Source organism: Perca flavescens, chromosome 8 (assembly GCF_004354835.1).
Source record: "Perca flavescens isolate YP-PL-M2 chromosome 8, PFLA_1.0, whole genome shotgun sequence".
NCBI classification, from domain to species: domain Eukaryota; kingdom Metazoa; phylum Chordata; class Actinopteri; order Perciformes; family Percidae; genus Perca; species Perca flavescens.
This window is the reverse complement of record NC_041338.1, coordinates 1,454,676-1,472,728: the sequence shown is the minus strand read 5'-3', so window position 1 is coordinate 1,472,728 and position 18,053 is coordinate 1,454,676. Positions and strand designations below refer to the sequence as shown.

Sequence of the window (18,053 nt, the reverse complement as noted above, 5' to 3'; positions counted from 1 at the left end):
GCAACTTGATTTCAATATAAGCAGTGATCTGTCTTTCTCAGAAAAGGGTTCCTTGGCTTAGAAAACTAACATAGCTGTGTGTGTGTGTGTGTGTGTGTGTGTGTGTGTGTGTGTGTGTGTGTGTGTGTGTGTGTGTGTGTGTGTGTGTGTGTGTGTGTGTGTGTGTGTATATAGCTGGAGCGTTTTAAGATCCAGTATACCCTGGGTCCTGCTGCCAACGAGGTGAACCAGGCCATCGAGAAAACCCAAGTCAACATCCAGTGGGTCAGGGAGAACAAAGATGTGATACTCGAGTGGTTTGAAAGAGAAACGGCTGAGTAGGGTAGAAAAACATGATCTTTGAGTGTTTTAAAACCGGGGTGTTTAACTCAACTTCACTAAGGGCCACACTGGAAAAGCCAGACATGTAGAGTTTATTGACGTGTTTTTATTTAATCAACAAAGTCAAATATTTTCACCTTATTAATGCATGTCTCATACAGTCTTCTCACTTACAGTCTGGTTAACATAAAGCCCCCAAAGAAGTTCCTCAGTCCTCATAGATTTTAGCAAATCATGAAAAACAATGATTAAATTACACACAGCCACACAACCTGTTTCACAGTCTGAATATGGAAACTCTGCTTATTCTTGTCTTTTAATGTTTTTAATTTGTTTATTATTGTTTTTTAATTGTTTTCTAACTGCTTTTTAATGTTTTATGTAAAGCACTTTGAATTGCCCTGTTGCTGAAATGTGCTATATAAATAAAGCTGCCTTGCCTTGCCTTCTGGGGGAATTCTCAAAGTCAGCAAATCTGACAAATTCTGCTTTAAATGTGGCATAATTACAGTTTAAAAAACAGTTGTTCAGTTTTTGGTTTGGTGAGAAACTAGGCCGGCCAAAATGTATTGTGAACCTAAATTGATAAGCGTGCTGGATCAAAGTTTGCGAGGGCCAGATTTGGCCCGCGGGCCTTGAGTTTGACACCTGTGTTTTAGAGCCAGATGCTGAACAATCTTCAGATTTTTTTCTCCACTAAATCCACTTTGAAAATAAGAACTGATCAAGACTGAATCACACTTTTACCATTATCATGAATTAAAGAGTAACCACCGTTTTTTTTCAACCTTTTTGTGTCTAAGTGACTGATGGCAACAACAATCTCTGACATTGGTCCAGTATTAAAAGAGATCGCTGCAGTCAGCAGCAGGGAAACAAGCTACAATGTAAGTTAATAGGACAATTGTCCAGCTTGTATTTACCTTCACAAAAGTTCTTTTTTTGCTGCTGACAAACTCAGATTAATATTCTAAGTGTCTGACAACATTATGGAAAGGATTTCTGAGGAGGTCAACCTTTCTGTTTAAGATAAAGATCCTTTTTTAAACATAAAAACATCCGCCAAATTGCATTCGCTAAAACCACCAGACTAGCATCGTAAAATACACTTCATTCAAAGTTATGGGACATCTTTCCACTTTTCCAACCATCACAACACTATTTCTGGTTGAAATAAATACATACTTTTCCGATTTACATGTGAAAATATGGTGGGTCTATACATGCTAAAAATATTGCTTTTTTTAAATGGAGTCTGGTGGGTTCAGCGCTAGCGACCTCAGAGCTGTTTCTGGTTAAACACAAAGGTCTTAAAGAGGTTTTAAAGGTCTATCTCTGTAGGGATCCTTTCCATAATGTTGTCAGACACTTAGAATATTAATCTGAGTCTGTCAGCAGCAAAACGAGCACTTTCGTGAAGCTAAATACAAGCTGGACAATTGTCTTATTAACTTACATTGTAGCTTGTTTCTCTGACTGCCGACTGCATAGATCTCTCTTAATACTGGACCAATGTCAAAGATTGTTGTTCCCATCAATCACTTAGACACAAAAACGGTGATAAAAAAATTGTAGTTACCCTTTAATACATTCAGTTTCCCAGAAAATAACTGACCAAACTGAACTGTGACTGTGCAGCAGATAAGACTGGTACATACCAAAGTAAAATCACAGCAGGGTTTACGTAGACATTATTTACTGTATATAGCCAACAGTCAAAGTAACACCATTTTTACTCCACTGTTGGAACTACTTTTGCACAGGATGTTGATATAGCATCAGTCAACTTTAAAGTATAGTTGTTTGTTTGAAAATGTTTATGCGTGATTCAAATTGTACCAGATTAACTTTTCAAAATTTTATCAAAATTATTTTACAATCCAAACTTTTTGCTGTGGAAAATGATTTGAAACGGCCATTGGTTATATTAATCTTAAGATTATTGACATTCACCAGCGTTTTGATGCTGCCAATTTCCAGTTGCACAAGTCCAAACTTCCTCTATCGTTATAGGGAGAATGTCAATATGTGTATAATATGTTGTAATCGAGGAAACTAATTATTCTTGTATGTTGTTCAAATTGTTATTTTTAATTATAAAACATTGTTATTGTGTTAAATAGGGGTATATGTCGTTTTTGTTCAACTGGTTGAAAATAATACAGGTCATCTTTACTGACTTAGTAACAATGGAATAACAATGATACAATTGTGTCCATGTCATGAATGGAATACCTGGAGGTTTGGATACTTTTTTTTGTGCATGCATAACTAAATGCACAGGATTGTTTTTAAGCCTGTTCATTGTTTAAAAAGCAGCCAATGACCATGTGTCTTGACAGAACTGAAGAACCAAATCATTCATTGCACTACTAACCCTTGTGCAGAGCCACCGTCGACTGCGTCCGGAGCTTAGTGCCGCCCAAGACAACTGTGATTGGTTTAAAGAAATGTAAACAAGCCAGAGCGTTTTTTCCTCTTATCCAGGAATGTATGTGCGGTGTAGCCAGACCTTAATCCGCAGCGCTGTGGAGATAGCGCTGGCAAGAGAGACTACACGGAGACAGACAGAGGCAGGCTTGTTAACTTCATACATCAAATGTTGGTCAATATAAACACCATACGAGTTAAAACATTTGTTGTGTTTTGGAGAAAAAACTGGGTTAAAGGTATAGTAAGTGATGTTAATCTAATACAAATTCAGTGAATATTTCCTCATGGTCACCTAGCTCTCTGTTTTCTGTCTGTGCTGAAAAGAAACCTGGCGTTAATCCACAGCCCTGGCAGTGTGATACAAAACAAACAGGAAGGAGTGCACAAGCCACAAAACACTGTTTCAGCCAATTGGCAACAAGCACCCACAGTTGATGGTGGGGGGAGGCAGCATTTGAATGTGCTGGCCAGTAGTTATCTGTCCGTGAATCAACAATCAACCATCTTTGTGCAGAATCACTTACTGCACCTTTAAGAGTGATGATGTGTGTGTCTGTGTGCGTAGCGAGTGTGTCCATGGCGCACACAGCTGCCCATACTTCCCCAAAAAACTAAATGTATCGCAGAGCCCGGCGTCGTCCAATCCAGAAAGAGCGCCATGTGTAGTTGTTGAGGAGTTGATAAGCAGAACCGAAATTCATTTTCATTTTACGAGTACACAGTTCTTGGAATTTGGATTGGTTTTGGATTCGGTTCTAATTTGGAACTGGGTTTTCGGTTCCCAACCCTTCAGTTGTCACACAGAACTAAAGCGGTGTACTGAGCCTGTGAAACGAAAAACACAGCTCTTTAAAATACGAGTCTCTCTAGACAGGACTTCAATTACAGTATGGAAGGAGCAACAAGTGTGCTGTAAAACTACAGATATTTGGGTCATTAATACCAGGCTATGCAGATACTCTGGATTAAAGTTGGACACAAATGGGCAAGAGTAGAAGAATAAGCCCAAAAGATTAAAAAAAAGCAGAGCTTAAATTCCAGTCATATAAATTTGGGGATCTTATCCAAAGTATACAAGGCTTAAGTTTCAAAGACAGTGTGCATCACAGCTAAGATACACACATGGAGCTGGAGGGGTCTGGTCCCATATTGTAGAAGTGACGCCAGGTTTCCAGTCCCAAGGCCACATATGTAAGAGGTTAAGTACCCCGGTAAAATGTGGGAGTCCCAAGGCCAAGACAGAGACAGGAATGGATCCAAACTGAAGCAGTTCACCCTGGAGACAGGAACAGAGCCAAGACATCAGGCTGATGGGGGAGTGGGGGGGGGACGGCTTCTTCACTCATCCTGAGAGAGAAACAAAGTGGGAAGAAGTATTTGTTGAACACATCACCGGCTTTCTATACATTGTTGTTTATTGTTTATTATTTAGATCCCCATTAGCTACTCCATTAAGCAGCAGCTATTCTTCCTGGGGTCTTAATTTTTACCAAAATATTAACATCAAAGCTGTACAACAATGAAGACAAATACAGAAGTGCACATAACATCTTCTAAATCATATAACTAAAACACAACATAACAAATATACACTAAACATAAAAACATAACCATATAACAATATATAAGCTCTTACATGTAAAAATATTACCTCTCTAGATATAATATAAAATAAAATTCACATTTCCATTGTGAACAACAGATGCAGCCAAAGACAGATTTGGCTGTTCACATCAATCACAGCTTCTAGGTAGTCTTTCATATCCATTTTAGGGCAGCATTATTTTCATTGTCCATTAATCTTTAGAGTATTTTCTCGATTAATCCATTGGTTGTTTGGTCTATAAATGTCAGAAAATGGTGAAAAATGTGGATCAGTGTTTCCCAAAGCCCAATATAATGTCCCCAAATGTTTTTAACTTAAATATATTCAGTTCACTAACATAGAAAAGTACAGAAACCAGAAAATATTCACAATTAACAAGTTGATATCAGAATTTTTACTATTATCAAAACAGTTGGCGATTAGTTGAATAGTTGACAACTTATCAATCCATCTTTGCAGCTCTAATCCATTCAAGTGTCACATGTATAGTACAAAGAGACTGAGTTCCCTTAATCAAAACTGCCAAAATGCAAAGCAACCTATTTATTTTACCATCTTGTATCATTCATGTTTTGTATACATCACTGGTTCTCAAAGGGGGTAAAAGTACCACTGGTGGTACGCGAGCTCCCTCTAGTGGTACGCGGATGGAATCTCTGATATATTTTGAAAAAAATTAAATGAATAAATTTGTTTAAGTGTAATATTTTTGTTTAGATATCAGCTACATCCATAATTAGTTAAGAGATGTGATGGCAAGATAGTAAGCAGAGGTAAAAATGAACTGCAATCCGCGCTCCAAACAGAAACTATTAGGAAGAGAAGTGCAAATTTGGATTCAGGTGGGGCAGGACGAAGGAAGGACAGCGTGGCTGTGGCTGACAAGAGTCAACAGTATATATAATGTTATTAGGAATAAACATGAACGGTCTGTAGCTACAGACGGCAGGTTGACGCTGCCGTCGGCCATGGAGCTCAACAGTGACCGCCCACTTTAACGGCTCTGGTTCCAGAAATGATTTTCCCTGTTCAATGGTTCCATTGACATTTCAAAAACTGTTTATTTAAAGAGTTTTAAGCCTGGAACCAAGTCAAACATTTACGAGATGAATCGAGAATATAAAACATTTGATTCTGTGCAAAAAAACACTTTTGAAAAGGGCAAAAAAGGCCAAGGTACAAGACTGTGTAGAGAAACTATCATAGCCTTGAATGGTAGAAGCTGGATCTAGCCGTTCACGGTTACGGACACGCTCAACGGTAAACGTAAATCGTAACTTTTTTAAGCGATTCCAAGTTGGAACCGGTTCTCGAGGCCCAATCCTAGTCCTCACTCACCCATTCATCCTCCTCTGCTCCCTCTCCTTGGCCGGGCTTCAGAGTGCTGACCGCGTCTGCTTTGTTGGCCATGATCTTGTCCGTCCACGACGCCCCGGCCTTTTCATCGCCAGCAAAGTTACACTTGGTCACCGTGCCGCCGTCCACTTTGGCTAAGGAGACTGGAAGCACAAAAGAAAGGAAGACCGTGAGTTTATTAAGCATCCAAAAAAAGCAACAGACATACAGCACATATATAACTAAACATACATAACAAAAACAGAAAAGTCAATACGAAAAATGTGTAAATGTAGACGCTGTGAACAGACCAGAACTGTCCACTGCACTCAAAAGGTTGAATATTAAAATATTAAAGGTCCGGTTGACTCTGCATATGAAAAAGGTCAAACACTGTTCATTTCCCTTGAGCTTAGTTGTGAAACTATAAGGAAAAACAAACATTTAATTACAGTCACTCCCCACTGCCACGGAGGTCAACACTAGGACCAGTTTGATTAATGTGAGGGTTATGAAAACCAAAAAGGACCCTCTGGCTTTGAAAAACAGTCAGAAAACAAATGAAAGAGCTCTGACCCAAACCTTGTACTGCAGTTGTTTCCCCTGACAAAGACCCACTTCAGACGACTGACTTTAAATGGGTAGCTGAGGCTTAAGCAGGCTTCACACTGTCAAGTATTCTTTCCTTTTAAGGCTAAATGTGAAATAAGGGCATGCTGGATGCACATGCACCGTTTTCAGTGGAAAGTATGTGGAAGCAGCTAAGCCGTATAACAGCATGGTAATTAGTTAATAGTTTTTAAAATTGATTCTTTTCCCTAGAATCTTTTTTTTTAACAAATTATTCTCCCGAATATTTCATATTTTATTCAGTACAAAGTCCACCCTAAAAATACCCACAATGCACAGCTAATTTGAGCGTACATACGATGTACGCTACATTTTACTCCCGTATACCACAATGCAACGCAGCCGTGTTTTCCCGGAGGAGAAGAAGAAGAAACAGAAGGACCGATAAAAACTGAAAAGGAAAAATGGAACGGGCTTTGGTTTCTAAACAGTGGAAATGTAACAACCTTTTACTCTCCTCCTGAGGGCTCGGTTAGGCCTCCTGGCTGCGTGGCGTGTCCGTTTTTATTTCGGCTCCCATATTAACAGGTTGGAGCCGTGGCGAAAACGCGTGCATGTTACAAATAGAACCAACGCCTATTTTCCACGCCACACGCAAGCGTGTTGGAAGCGTTTCCAGACAACATAGAATAGGAAAAGATGTTTATATGACATTTAGACACAAATACATTTAATAAATGACATGCTGATGTTTGAAAGTCTCTAGGTTTTGACATAAATGCAGATATAAATGTAATTTAAAAAAATAATAATAAATAATTAGCGATTTTCTAATATGGCACCTGTCAATACAGAAGGAAATATTCTGTAGCCTATTTTGCCGTCAATACTGCCGACGTTGTCTTTGCTGTAATCAGATCAGTATATATTTATGGTTATGTTTATGGGAAACATCCATGTGTCCAGACAAGGCTAGCAGCAGCAGCAGCGCCGCGTCAGATCCGTTTCTGGTGTGTAAAGACGTAGAAAACGCCACGCAGACGCCACGCAGCTGACACATACATACTCACATATAAAAGGACTGTCTCCTCGGGTCTTCAGCCGTATATCCTGTCCCGTTTCCAGCTCGGTTGTGTCCATCTCTGACTCTGGGTACCAGAAGGCCCAGGTCCCGCTGGGTCGGTGCTGGTCAGTTATCTTCACCAGCTCAGCTTTGTTCACCATCGCTGACAGCTGCTCCTCAGACAGACAGTCCGACTCCCCTTTAGCCTCCACCTCTGGACGGACACAACACGGGCACCAAAGCCAATGATCAGGATTTAAAGCTATAGTACGCAAGTATTTTATATTAATGAATAGGGTTGGGCATCGTTTGGATTTAAACCTATCTGATTCAATTCAATTTATTTATTTATAGTATTGAATCATAAATCATAACAAGAGTCCAATTCCAATTATTCCTTTCGCTTCCGGTTCTTATCGTTTCTCGCAGGGCTGTAGTACTTGAGTCCGCACTCGAGACGCTTTTCTGTTGTCTTGGACTCGTTGGTATTTGAACTCGGACTTGTCTCAGACTCGGTCATTGGACTCGCCTAATATTCTAGTTGGTCTGGACCGAGTCCAGCACTATATGCTTTTGTTCTAAAGTAACTTCCTCCTTTAAAACAAAAACATTAATGAGCGCGCTCGTTCAGAAAACAGGTATTAGTTTAATTCAGAATCCATCTAGAACAGGCGTTGAGATTGGTCACCTGGTATACACCTGGCTGCATCATATACCAAAATCATCAGAGATCTATCATCTTCGTTTAGACAGACACAATGTCACCGTGCACTTTGTACTATCAATTCTTCAGGACAAGTAATAAGTTCAAGAATGGGAACATTTCCATTTAATATTTTAAGTAGATAATATAGCCTAATTTGATCCTATAGTGTTTACTCTGCACTTGCTTTTTGATTATTACAAATATCAAAGCAAAATGATCATCTTAAAATAGAAGATACACTGTCTCTCACATCACATACATTATGAACAGGTAGGTGAGTGGTCTTGAAGAGGATTCTTTTTTTTCTGTCTCGGTCATGACTGTCTCTCATTTGGACTCGGTCTCGACTAGTCCTGGTTTTGGATTTGTCTTGGACTCGACAAAGGAGGACTTGACTACAGCCCTGGTTTCTCGATTCTGATTCTTTGAGGGGTGAAGTTAAAATGGGTCACATGCTTATTTCAGATAAGATAAGAGGAACACTTTATTTTGAGTCAATGGTGATATACAGTTTTACCGGGCTTTTTCAACGTGTATTCTTATGTAAAGCACATCAAAAAAATATTCTCGGACTTATAGGAAGCCAGTGCACGGCTCTAAGAACAGGGGTGAGGTGTCCAAATTTTCTGGTTTTTAATGAGGACTCTGGCAGCAGCGTTCTGAATTACTCAATTGATTATCTACAGAGACCTGTAAAGACCTGTTACACTAATCAAGTCTGCTAAAAACAAAGGCATGAACGATCCTGTTGAAACATGAGTCTTGCTATTAGTTAAGGGTGCAACTACAGTTCAAAAATGTGTGGAGGAAAAAAAAAATAAAGGTTGGTCTCAAACACACACTGCCACGGGGGAGTATGACCCAACAACAAGCCTCGCTCAGCCAACACACACACACACACACACACACACACACACACACACACAGTTGACGGAGAGATTCATAATTGAATCTTAAATTACAACAACATGGAAGACAAAACACTCTGAACAGAATTAGGTTTGGAGAGGAAATGAAAGACACAAACATGAACACACGTGTTTGTTGTCGTCTACTCACTGTAGGAGGACATGAGGAAGCCGGTGTTGACCTTTTTGGTGTTGCTGAAGTTTGGCTCCATCTCCGTACCACCGGCATCAAACTTCCTGTGATGGATGCGGCTGGGTTTGATGTACAGCACGTAGAAACGGACCTGCCGGTGACAGAAACAAAGAGTAGGAGATTCTAACGGTATGATTACCTTCAGCAAAAATATCACCGTTTCATTCACCGCTATTGCAATTACAGCTTTTTTTCCCTCCGTTGAACACAATTAAAGCTGTAACAATTAAAAATGTTACTATAGAAGAAGAAGAAGAATTCCGCGATAATATTCACAATTTTCACTCTGTTAGTACAGTTGCACACACATTGAACACAGGCCTGAATTACAAACATGCTCAGGACCTATACATGCTAAACACACTAATGGAGAGATCTGAGAGTGAGGGGGCTGCTCCTTAAATTATGTTTAGTCTATAATTTAGTCTAAAAGGCTGATAAGGAAATCTTCTAAAGTTCTTTCTGACACAACAAAGGAGGAAGATCTTTCTTTTAGAACATAAAACGGAGCTAAAGACGTGTTTATACTGTTCAGTAAAAGACGGGGAGAAGAAGAGACAAGGTTTGGGGAAGTGGTTCCCAAAAATGTTCACGTTGACAACCCCTAAATAGGGTTGGGTATTGTTTGGATTTTAACAATTCGTGATTGCCCCAATTCTTTGCATCATAGTGTCCAGAAAGAGTGCAGTGTGTACAGTGGGGGAAATAAGTATTTGACCCCTTGCTGATTTTGCAGGTTTGCCCACTTACAAAGAATGCAAAAATCTACAATTTTAATCATATGTACATTCTAACCGTGAAAGACAGAATCCCAAAGAAAATTCCAGAAAATCACATCATATGAATTTATTAAAATTGATAACCATCTGATGAGGACCCCGGGAGATACTGTGGGAGGTGCTGCGGGAGTATGGGGTGAGGGGGTCTCTACTCAGAGCCATCCAATCTCTGTATGACCAAAGTGAGAGCTGCGTCCGGGTTCTCGGTAGTAAGTCAGACTCGTTTCAGGTGAGGGTTGGCCTCCGCCAGGGCTGCGCTTTGTCACCAATCCTGTTTGTAATATTTATGGACAGGATATCGAGGCGTAGTCGGGGTGGGGAGGGGTTGCAGTTTGGTGGGCTGGGGATCTCATCGCTGCTCTTTGCAGATGATGTGGTCCTGATGGCATCATCGGCCTGCGACCTTCAGCACTCACTGGATCGGTTCGCAACCGAGTGTGAAGCGGTTGGGATGAGGATCAGCACCTCTAAATCTGAGGCCATGGTTCTCAGCAGGAAACCGATGGAATGCCTTCTCCAGGTAGGGAATGAGTCCTTACCCCAAGTGAAGGAGTTCAAGTACCTTGGGGTTGTGTTCGCGAGTGAGGGGACAATGGAGCGGGAGATTGGTCGGAGAATCGGGCGCAGCGGGTGCGGTATTGCATTCAATCTATCGCACCGTTGTGACGAAAAGAGAGCTTAGCCAGAAGGCAAAGCTCTCGATCTACCGGTCAGTTTTCGTTCCTACCCTCACCTATGGTCATGAAGGCTGGGTCATGACCGAAAGAACGAGATCCAGGGTACAAGCGGCCGAAATGGGTTTCCTCAGGAGGGTGGCTGGCGTCTCCCTTAGAGATAGGGTGAGAAGCTCAGTCATCCGTGAGGAGCTCGGAGTAGAGCCGCCGCTCCTTTGCGTCGAAAGGAGCCAGTTGAGGTGGTTCCATGCATCTGGTAAGGATGCCCCCTGGGCGCCTCCCTAGGGAGGTGTTCCAGGCACGTCCAGCTGGGAGGAGGCCTCGGGGAAGACCCAGGACTAGGTGGAGGGATTATATCTCCAACCTGGCCTGGGAACGCCTCGGGATCCCCCAGTCGGAGCTGGTTAATGTTGCTCGGGAAAGGGAAGTTTGGGGTCCCCTGTTGGAGCTGCTCCCCCCGCGACCCGACACCGGATAAGCGGACGAAGATGGATGGATGGATGGATGATGAGGAAAAACAAGTATTTGACCCCCTGGACAAACAGCATGTTAATATTTTGTAGAAAAGCCATTATTGGCCAGCACAGATGTCAAACGGTTTTTATAGTTGGTGACAAGGTTTGTGCACATTTCGGCAGGGATGTTGGCCCCTCCTCCTGCAGACAGCCTCAAATCATTCAGGTTCGAGGTTGTCGCCTGGCAACTCGAATTTTAAGCTCCCTCCAAAGATTTTCAATCGGTTCAGGTCTGGAGACTGGCTAGGCCACTCCAGAACCTTGATGTGCTTCTTCTTCAGCCACTCTTTTGTTGCTTTGGCGGTGTGCTTAGGGTCGTTGTCGTGCTGAAACACCCATCCTCGACCCATCTTCAGCTCTCTCACTGAGGGAAAGAGATGTCGGTCCAGAATTCCACGATACATGGCCCGTCCATCCTCCCCTCAATACGATGGAGTTGTCCCGTCCCCTTGGCTGAAAAGCACCCCCAAAGCATGATGTTGCCACCACCATGCTTGACGGTGGGGATGGTGTTCTTTGGGTTGTACTCGGTGTTCTTTGCCCTCCAAACACGACGAGTTGAGTTGAGGCCAAAACGTTCTATTTTGGTCTCATCTGACCACATCACCTTCTTCCAGGCCTCTTCTGAGTCGTCCAGGTGGTGAATGGCGAACTTCATGCGGGCCTGTACATGTTTCTTCTTGAGCAGGGGGACCTTGCGTGCGCTGCAGGATTTCAATCCATGACGGCGTAGTGTGTTACCAACCGTTTCTTTTGTAACTGTGGTCCCAGCTGCCTTCAGTTGATTCATCAGTTCCCCCTTGTGGTTTTGGGATGATTCCTCACCGTTCGCATGATCAGGGACACCCCACGAGGCAAGATCTTGTGTGGAGGCCCAGACCGAGGGAGGTTGGCGGTGGTGTGGTGCTTCTTCCATTTCCTGATAACTGCACCGACAGTTGATCTTTTCTCTCCAAGTTGCTTTCCGATTCTCTTGTAGCCCATCCCAGCCTTGTGCAGATCAACAATCTTGTCCCTGATGTCCGTAGAAAGCTCTTTGGTCTTGCCCATGGTGGTGATGTTGGATGCTGGTTGTTTGGGTGTTGACAGGTGTCTTTTATACAGGTAACAAGGTGAGGCAGGTGTATTTGATGTAGATAATTGGTTCGGATTGGGGCTGTGTCTTAAAGAAAGACTAACTGGCTTGTAGGAGCCAGAATACTTGCTGTTTGTCCAGGGGGTCAAATACTTGTTTTTCCTCATCAGATGGTTATCAATTTTAATAAATTCATATGATGTGATTTTCTGGAATTTTCTTTGGGATTCTGTCTTTCACTGTTAGAATGTACATATGATTACAATTGTAGATTTTTGCATTCTTTGTAAGTGGGCAAACCTGCAAAATCAGCAAGGGGTCAAATACTTATTTCCCCCACTGTAGTTGTTTAAGAACCAATAGGCAGAACCAAAATATTTTTTTTACAAGTACCCAGTTTTTGGCATTCTGGAGTCGGTTCCCAACAATAGCCCTAACCTGACACAAATAAAACCTCAGGCCCCCGTTTGATAAGTCAAATGTCACCGATGACCACGTTGTTTAAATAGCAAATGCACCTGCACCCATCTTTGCGCCAATGGGCGTGCTGGTCTTACAGGAAGGTGTGTTCAGGTACATTCTGGGAGTATTGCTATCTTGAGGCAGTGGGAAGTGATCGCACCATTGACCAACAAAAACCTGGTCTAAAGTCAATAACGCAGCATTTCATTGTTATTTTAACAGCAAATTAGTAAAATGCTCCTAGGCTCGTGCACGCTTGGTACACACACAGGGACGCACAGCAGCACACACACATGCAGAAGATTACAAATAAAAATATTAGGGTGCAAATCCTCCATCATAATAGCAATGCTCCAAGGCCCAAACACGCCTGGCTTTTAAAGGGAATGGGAGATGATCTCTGATTGGTTGATTGCATGTTACGCCCAAAACACACCTCTGATTAATGAAGACACTAAGGACAACCCTTTAGAATCAGGCGCCCGGCACAAGGACCCTTTTTCCACCGTCAAACTAGCAAAAGTGGATTTGGACACGCCCTAAACACACCTGCACCAGGCACTTAGATCATTAAAATAGGGCCCTAGGGGTTATATTACAGCAAATGTATAAAACCCATGACCAAAATAGTAGGGCTGCACGATATGAGGAAATGTTTCTACCGGTAACTGCGATTATTTGGACTGATATTGCGACTGCGATATGATTCACAATATTGGAGGGAATTACCTTTATTGTATCATCATTGTCATTTTCATTGAAAAATATTAAAATTAAAAAACATGGTTATAGTGTGATTTCTGCGAGGATCTTTAGTCTGTAGGAGAGGATTTGTAGGCCGGGACATCTCTGCAGCACCACAATACTTAATCCAGAATAGTTTGACACATATTTTGCCTTTAACAAATATTATATATATATATATATATATATATATATATATATATATATATATATATATATATATATATTCCCCCCCCTCCGTAGTAGTCCATATTGTGATTTCAATAAAATTGCGATTAATTGTGCAGCCCTACAAAATAGTCATACATTCTGTCATTGTGTTACTTATGGGTGGAACTATAGAAAAAATACATGATTCTTAGTCTGGCTATCACCAGACCAAGCTCAATCTTTTAAGATTGAACATTAGTCTGGGGAGTCTGCTCTGGATTTTCTACTGCACAAGAGGCGGGATCAACGGGCATAGTTCAAATGACTCTGTACGCAATTGGATAGTCCTTCAACCAATCAGAGCAACAATCCAGGTGACGTAGCAGCAACAGCGGCATCAACTGCTTGCTGGTGGTGGCATATGTCAATGGGTGGTGGCCATGTTGAATGTAAACAAAAAGCTACTTGCCGTCGCTTCTCTATCATCATCGTGTTAAACCCGCCAATAGTGCGACAGGTGGATAAGCCAGTTTGTGATTGGTTCCTGCAGATTTGTAACAGAAGCAGGATAGAATAACGTACAGGTTTCCAGCCTGAGCTGCAGGGAGAAATCAAATCGCTGGCAGATCCAGGGTTTGTACACCTTTTCCAAGGTCAAATTCAAGCACTTTTCAAGCACTTTCAAGGTCCATTTTAAAGCTTTTTCCAGCACCTTACACCACCGTAAAATATATACCAATACATAGTCAAAATTATTATTTAGTGTTTTTGTCACATTAAAAGACATAATACTATAAACAGCCAAAATTGTGTTTCGTAATAGCAGAAGGATCAGATATTTAAGCAAAACACAAGTTTTATTTTTCAAAATGTAGACTTTGCTTGCTATCTAACCTGCCTGAGTCAATGTAAAAACAATTATCCCAAACAAAATAACTCGACAGGTTCACTTCCCTAACCCTGAATTATCACCTTCTCTTCATGGTTCCTAATAACATACAGTAAGACAGCTATGGAGAGGAGCACTGAGTGGGGGGGTCTGAGCCAAATGACATGCAGCTGGGTCATTCTGGGTCAAAATCCAGGAAAACAGTTGGTGCACCCTCTTAGATTTTGCTCAAAGTTTATGCTACCCTTAATTTCAGTCTTTTCACACTTTTTTCCAAATCTAGGGCATGCCGTACAAACTTGTAATGGTTTAGTTATATTGACATGTTTGTCTTCCACCCTACAAAGTTTAGGCTGCCAATGAATACATGTCCAAATATTGCTTCCCATATAATGTGATTTTCAGGCTGTAAAACTGAAGTAATTTCAAGGGCTAAAATATGAAGACATAGGATTTGAACAGAAATGTTTTACAGGCATGGTTTTGGGACACATTCTTGATATAGACAAGGTTTGAACAAAATCTGAGACAGTGCAACAACAACCTGTAATTCCATTTTAACCCAGAAGACTCTGACAGTGCACAGGCACCTGCCTGATAAATAGCCTATATTAATTGAAAAAAAAATGTATTTCATTGCCAAGACATATACATTTATCTACTGGAATAGAGCAGTGTAAATATTGCATAAGGCCATCCTCAACCTTACAGTAGGCTACTTGTAGGACACTCCATCTGACACGATTTCTGTTCAGCAATCAACGACTGTTGATATGCACCGGGCTAAAGTTTGCAGGTTTTAATTTGCGGGTAGTTAACGTTACAGTTACTGTGATGTAACTTTGGCTATGTTCACTGCATATTCCACAAATGAACGTGCCATGACGGACATGCAATACTAACATTACATTACATTATCACACTAAGTACTCTCAGTCACTTAGCTAGCCTGAGAATTCCTAGCTAGAAGGTACTAGGGTAAACAAATAGGAGCTAACTGGCGCTAACGTGTACAGCAGGCTACTTCAGTTGGCTTACTTGAAACTTACTTCATGTGACTCGAGAGCACAGACTCGCCCACTGTGAAAAGCTGCACGTCTTTTTTGCAGACTTTACAAGAGTCAACTCTTGGGTTTGTAGGGTTTGTCCCCATTTAATCCATAATTTGTATTTTTCATTGTCCAGCCAACGTTCATTGAAACGACAGCCTGCCGATATTACCAATCCCACTATGGCCACGACAAGACAAGTTCAAGTTCAAGTTCAAGTTCAAGTTCATTTATTTATATAGCACATTTAAACAGCCGCTAGACAGACCAAAGTGCTTTACAGAGCAAGCATAAAAAACATAAAACCAGCAAGACAAAGCATTAAACACTAAATAAAAACAACAAGGCTAAGAGCAACCTTAAAAAAAAAAACGCCCTTCAATAGCATTTATTGGCCAGGTGTCCATGATGCTTACGCAAGGTAACATAACCCCATTTGTACAGGTCCTATCCCCTGACCAATCGGCTATCCTAACCTCAACCACTCGAGGTGAAATGCCTAACCCCAACCAATCGAGCTGCTTCCTAGGGCGGGTCTTGGCGTGGCGGCAGATCGCAGTCACACATGCACAAACGAGCAGGTTTAATTTTAGGCTCTCCAACATTTTATTTAATTTATTCTATTTCTTTTAATAAACCAACTATTCAGTCAGATAGGTATTTGTTGTGAAAGAAATACAGTTACAATGTCAAGCATTTTCAAGCATTTTATCCAAATTTCAAGCACTTTTCAAACCTTCAAAACACAACATAAAAATTCAAGCATTTTCAAGGATTTCCAGCACCCGTACGAACCCTGCAGATCGGGCTGGGTTTACCCAGTCTACATTATTCCCCTTTTGGCTGGGGACCCCGAGGAACCCTCTCAAGGACCCCTGGGTGTCCCCAAACCCCACTTTAGAAACCACTGGTTTGGGTGGATGGGTCATGGGTGGCTAGCTGGATTTTGCCTATAGTACCTTTTGATTGTTGACGTCACTGATGGCATGTCTGGAAACATCCAGTAGCTTTCCTTCTAGAAGAACCCCCTGGCCGCTGTGTGGAAGGAAAATATCAAATATTAAAATCAGTCCACTTCCACATTCTGTTGCTTATAGGAGAACTAGCCTACGTGTAACACCTTCAAATTCCTGTTCTCCCAAGAACAGATCAGATGTGTATAATGGAGACCGGTGGTGGATTGTAACTAAGTACATTTACTCAAGTACTGTACTTAAGTACAAATGTTGAGGAACTTGTGCTTTGAGTCTTTTCTTTTCATGCCACTTTCTAATTCTACTCCGCTACATTTCAGAGAGAAATATTGGACTTTTTACTCCACTACATTCATCTGTTACAGCTTTAGTTACTAGTTACTTTACACATTCAGATTTCTGCACACAGAACACATGTAGTTTATAAAATCTGATGTTTGATTCTAAAGTAAACTAGCCAACAATATAACGGCTACAAGTCCAGCTGAGATGATGAGACCATTAAACACACAGCTGGTTGGATCCTTTACACACGCTACAATGGGAGGAGAGTTCTTTACTTCTAATACTTTAACTACATGTCCCTGATGATACTTACATACTGTTACTGGAGTAACATTTTCAATGCAGGACTTTTACTTGTTAGTATTTTTTACAGTGTGGTATTAGTAGGGCCTACTTTTACTCAAGTGAAGGATCTGAATACTTCATCCACCACTGATGGAGACCTAACAACCAAACTCCTTAAAAAAAAAACGGTCATATCACAATCTGAATGCTAATTGTTTAGTTGCAGTTGCTCACAGTCAAATTCAAGGTAAAAAATATATATATAAGAAAAGAGGGACTCAATAAGTAACGTTATAACAGGCATATTTGAATACATTTTCAACTTTTAAGCTATAAAGTGGTTGTACACCTAGTGTAAATTTTCGTCAACTGAAACACGCGATAGAGGGCGTTGGCTAGTGTATAAAGTTACACCAATACAGCATTTTCAGTTTTACTGACATTAATAAGTTCTGCCAGGGGATTCTTTGAATGCCGAATATACAAACACGAATGACTTCTTACCAAGTGATTTGTGTGAGGTGTGTAAATGAGATTTAGCTGCTCTAAATCTCGGGGGGAGTCAAGTGTCCCGATGTGTCAGTGGGGTTTGGTGCTGTCTCTACATCCCAAGGAAAACTATGTATCATACTGAGATACTACAACTAGCTCCAACTCCTCGGAATACTTTACCTTTCATACGTAGAGGGAGACCACACGCGGTCAAATTTCTCATTGTGCACTGGTTTGTTCTGTAGAGACGTGTTGTGATAAATTCGGCTCATCTTTCATAAACTTGTATTGCAACTTTTCTTTTCTCCGAGATTCGTTCCTGTTTCCTGACTTCCTGTTCCTGAGCCCTGCCAGAGAGGGGCGCTTGTTTTCCATACAGCACGGGCCGACGAGGGACAGCTGTGCAAGAGATGAGGGAAAGGACTGTTGCATGCAGTGAACACAATTTAGGCTTAGATTTTGGGGGGGATGCAGGGGATATTCCCCCCCACACACACCATTATTTAGAAGAGGTAGATCTATATTCATATAATAACAGCAGTTGA

The 18,053-nt window shown here is 41.3% G+C and overlaps 2 protein-coding genes across 2 annotated transcripts in view; one reads left to right on the top strand and one right to left on the bottom strand.

Moving 5' to 3' along the window:
* anpeplb (alanyl (membrane) aminopeptidase-like b) overlaps positions 1 to 689 on the top strand; it is a 30,150-nt gene extending 29,461 nt beyond the window's left edge. The window contains exon 20 of the mRNA XM_028585929.1: positions 175 to 689. Within this exon, the coding sequence (XP_028441730.1) occupies positions 175 to 321 (147 nt within the window). The 3' untranslated portion in view covers positions 322 to 689. The remainder of the gene's footprint in view (positions 1 to 174) is intronic.
* A 1,147-nt stretch (positions 690 to 1,836) lies between these two features.
* Positions 1,837 to 17,904, bottom strand: arpin (actin related protein 2/3 complex inhibitor). The gene is made up of 6 exons (XM_028585318.1): positions 17,689 to 17,904; positions 16,432 to 16,507; positions 9,094 to 9,226; positions 7,336 to 7,542; positions 5,699 to 5,859; positions 1,837 to 4,101 (listed from the first exon to the last, which is right to left on the bottom strand). Exons 1-6 carry the CDS (start codon positions 17,778 to 17,780, stop codon positions 4,093 to 4,095), a joined length of 678 nt encoding a protein of 225 aa, XP_028441119.1. The 5' UTR covers positions 17,781 to 17,904; the 3' UTR covers positions 1,837 to 4,092.
* Between the last annotated feature and the right edge of the window lie 149 nt (positions 17,905 to 18,053).

Bases quoted from the DNA above. Each gene is read 5' to 3' on its own strand.
- arpin (XM_028585318.1), bottom strand. From the start codon at position 17,780: ATGAGCCGAATTTATCACAACACGTCTCTACAGAACAAACCAGTGCAC. The intron at 16,508-17,688 runs GTAAAGTATTCC...CCTTCCACACAG, and splicing joins TCTCCCTCTACGTATGAAAG to CGGCCAGGGGGTTCTTCTAG. The intron at 9,227-16,431 runs GTACTATAGGCA...TGTCACCGGCAG, and splicing joins GTGACGTCAACAATCAAAAG to GTCCGTTTCTACGTGCTGTA.